The sequence below is a fragment of the Entamoeba dispar genome, genomic scaffold (genome assembly GCF_000209125.1).
Source record: "Entamoeba dispar SAW760 scf_1105229462453 genomic scaffold, whole genome shotgun sequence".
In the NCBI taxonomy this organism is placed as follows: Eukaryota; Evosea; order Mastigamoebida; family Endamoebidae; genus Entamoeba; species Entamoeba dispar.
This window is the reverse complement of record NW_001855200.1, coordinates 15,847-19,309: the sequence shown is the minus strand read 5'-3', so window position 1 is coordinate 19,309 and position 3,463 is coordinate 15,847. Positions and strand designations below refer to the sequence as shown.

Below are 3,463 nucleotides of genomic sequence, written 5' to 3'. Positions count from 1 at the left end.
ATAAATTATTTCTTTCATTACAATAATTCGTTGTGGTGTGAAATATTCTGGACATTGTTTTCTAGAAAATGTGTTTGATATTCCTTTATATGAAAATGAATATTGATTACAACATGAATATGTTTTATTATTTTCTTTAAAAACAACAATATCATAATACCCAAACATAAACAAATAATCATCTGATTGATTATTTAATTTAAATGCATATTGTGAATCTTTAATATCAAATTTCTTCATTCCTTTTATTCTTCTTTTTGATTCTATTGAAAATAAAAATGATTTTGAATCTTTTATATAATCATTAACTTTATCAATTTTCACATTAACATATCCTCCAAATTTATTTCCATCTTCATCTTCAATAATAATTATTATATGTTCTTTATTCTTTATTCTTTGATCAAATACTGATGTATTCTTATCCCAATCATCATTATTTGAATCAAATATTATATTGGATAGTCTTCTTTCTGTCCATTCTTCTATTTGTTGTATTTTTTCTTGGATCCTTTTTTCTTGTTTTTTTCTTATTCTTATTCTTTTCTTTTCTTCTCGTTTCTTTTTCTTTTCTTCTTCTTTTATCTTCTTCCTTTCAAAATAATCACTATATTGTGTTTTCCATTCTTTTTTCTTTTTGTTAAATTCTTCTGTGATTTTATCTTTTTCTTTCGGTGTTCTGAATATTTTATCTTTCATGTTCATTTCTTCAATTGAAATGATTTTATCTATTATTTCATTCCATGTTTTACTTAGTATTTCTTCATCTGAATTACATTCTTCTATTATTTTGTTTATTTTATTCTTTATTATTTCTATTGTTTTAATTGTTTCTTGACTTTTTTCTATTACTAATTTTCTTATTCTTTCTGTTTCATCAATCCTATCAATTATTCCTTCTCCCATTTTAATAGCTTCTGAATATGTTTCATCTGGTTTTATTTCAAATATTTCATTTTTAATACTTCCTAAATAATATTGATAATGTTTATTAATATCAACAATTGATTGTTGAATATTTGGAAGTGTTTCTATTTCTTCTTTAAAGAATAGAGTATTCTTGTTTATTAACTCTTCCATTTTAATTTAATGAATATCAGATTAAAATCAGATGATTAAATACTTAAATACACGTTTATAACACTTCATTTTATTTATTATTTTATTATTTTTATTTCTTTTTTTATTGTATAAATAACAATAATAAATAATAAAACTAATAATAAAATAATAATATTTAATATTATTGTTATTTATCTATAATTAGTTTATTTTTTATGTTCATTTATTAATTTCTTATTTAACAAAATAATTGCAAAACAATACAACACATCAATTAAATTTATATTTGTTTGATTTGTTATGTTTTCTTCTCTTCTTGATTGATTATCATTTCTTGTTTTTGATATTTAGTGTTTTGTTCTTTTATTTCTAATATTATATTTTTCATAGTTGTAGTTTTGATCATTTATATTGTCCCAGATGATGATGTTCTCAATATTGGTTGTGTATTTATCATTAATGTCATTGTTTTCTTCTTCTCTATTTCTGAAATAAAAAATAAACAATAAATTGATGATGATTTGATATTAATTGATTTTGTTCTTCATTTTCTCTTTGTGTATTGTCTAATTCTTCTTTTGTTTTTTCTTCAGTCTCATAGTTTTCAATTCCACTTTTTTGATACAGTGATTTGTTTTTATTTATCTCTTATGTTCTTCTTTAACAACTCAACATTCTTCTTCATCTCATATTTATTCAACTTCTCATAATTAACTCGAAGAGTGTTGATGATTTTATCTTTATTTCATATTTCTGTGTTATTTCTATTTTATATTTAATTTATTTTTCATTGTAATGAAATATTTTATTATTTTAATTTAGAGTTTTCTTATTTCATTATATGTATTTTTAATATTGTTTATTTGTGTTTGAATCTTTTTTATTTCTTCTTCAAACTCTTTCCTAATTGTGTCTCGTGTTTTTTTTTGAATCATTTCATTTGAGATGATGTTCTTCTTCTTTCATTTTTGTTTGAAGTTCTTTGATATTTTCTTCTATTTCTTTGATTTTATTTTGAAGTGTGTTAATTTCTTATTTGTTATATTCTTCTTCTTTATCTTGTGTTTTTATTTATGTTATTTTTAATTTATTATTATTGTACTTTTATTTCATTTCTTTGATTGATTTTTGTTTTTGATTTCTTCTTCGATTCTTTTAATATCTTCATCTTTTGTTTTATTTTTGAATTCTTCTTTGTTTTTATTTATTATTTTATTATGTATTATTGAATATAATTCTTGGAGAATATTATACCATTTCTTTATCTTCATACTTTTTAAGCAATTCTGATTATTCTCCTTTCTCCCATTTTCTTGTTATTCTTTAAATTTTCTTTTGAATTTCATTTGTTGTTAATAATTTAGATTTCTTATTTGTATAATGTTTATTATCATTATATTTACATTGTTTCTTATTTGTTTTTCTTTGTATTCTTCTTTTTCTATTCATTTTTCTCTTGTTATTTCTTTTACTATTATTATTATTCATTTTATTGTTATTTCATTCTTTCTTTTCTTTGAACATGAATATCTGTGTCTTGTTTGATTTTCTTTACAACACTCTATTACATTATTCAATAAGCATGACAACAAAATATAATGTATATTCTGAATTTATAAAAGGATCTATTTGATATTTATTAATAAAAATAAAAAAACAATACATATTAATTAAATTACGAGATAATAAAAGATGAATTAAAAATGAAAGAAAATACATATTATAATCATTTATGAAAATATGAATATGAATGAATTTATTTGTTATTATAAATCCTTTCAATAAATAATTATTTCAACTCAATTCAATGAATAAAGATATAAAAATTATATTAATGTTAGTATATATTCAATAATGACCAAAAAATATTTAATAATTTTATTTTATTAATAATTTTCATTTGAATGTAAAAATAATATGTGATAATAACAATAATAGTTAATGAATAAATGATAACAAGTGTTTAATAAAGGATGAATTAATATATAAATAAAATATAATATTTTGGTAAAATTATAATATTTTGAGTAATAAAATAGTGTTATGAGAATTATTATTATTAGAATCAATAATCAAGTTATTTGAATTAATTATAAACAATATTACAATAAATACTTTGATAAAAAATTGATAAATTCATTTAGTTGAAATACACAGTGAAAATGGATAGAGAAAGTTATATTGTTTTACTAAAACATTTATAGAAAATATAATTTAAATATCATCTTATTCATAATATTTTATTATTTGTTTGTTAGAATTTCATTAAATTTCAATGAATGTGATGTAATAATAAATTGATAATTGAAAATACATAATATTGTTATTTAACATTAAATACTATTAATCACTAAATATTACTTTTATTATGTTAATTATATATCATTATTACTTTCTAAAA

General features: G+C 18.8%; 1 protein-coding gene across 1 annotated transcript in view, besides 7 other annotated features; it reads left to right on the top strand.

The window, feature by feature from the left end:
* Nucleotides 1-2: 2 nt before the first annotated feature.
* Nucleotides 3-1,234: a repeat region.
* Nucleotides 1,232-1,752: a repeat region.
* Nucleotides 1,753-1,754: 2 nt separating this feature from the next.
* Nucleotides 1,755-2,689: a repeat region.
* A 5-nt stretch (nt 2,690-2,694) lies between these two features.
* Nucleotides 2,695-2,981: a sequence feature (AT_rich).
* A 57-nt stretch (nt 2,982-3,038) lies between these two features.
* Nucleotides 3,039-3,087: a sequence feature (AT_rich).
* Nucleotides 3,088-3,105: 18 nt separating this feature from the next.
* Nucleotides 3,106-3,463, top strand: part of EDI_308390 (uncharacterized protein) — a gene marked incomplete at both ends in the record, with an annotated part of 956 nt that continues 598 nt past the window's right edge. The window contains 2 exons of the mRNA XM_001739808.1: nt 3,106-3,138; nt 3,207-3,237. Of these exons, the coding sequence (XP_001739860.1) occupies nt 3,106-3,138; nt 3,207-3,237 (64 nt within the window). The remainder of the gene's footprint in view (nt 3,139-3,206; nt 3,238-3,463) is intronic.
* Nucleotides 3,259-3,311: a sequence feature (AT_rich).
* Nucleotides 3,350-3,453: a sequence feature (AT_rich).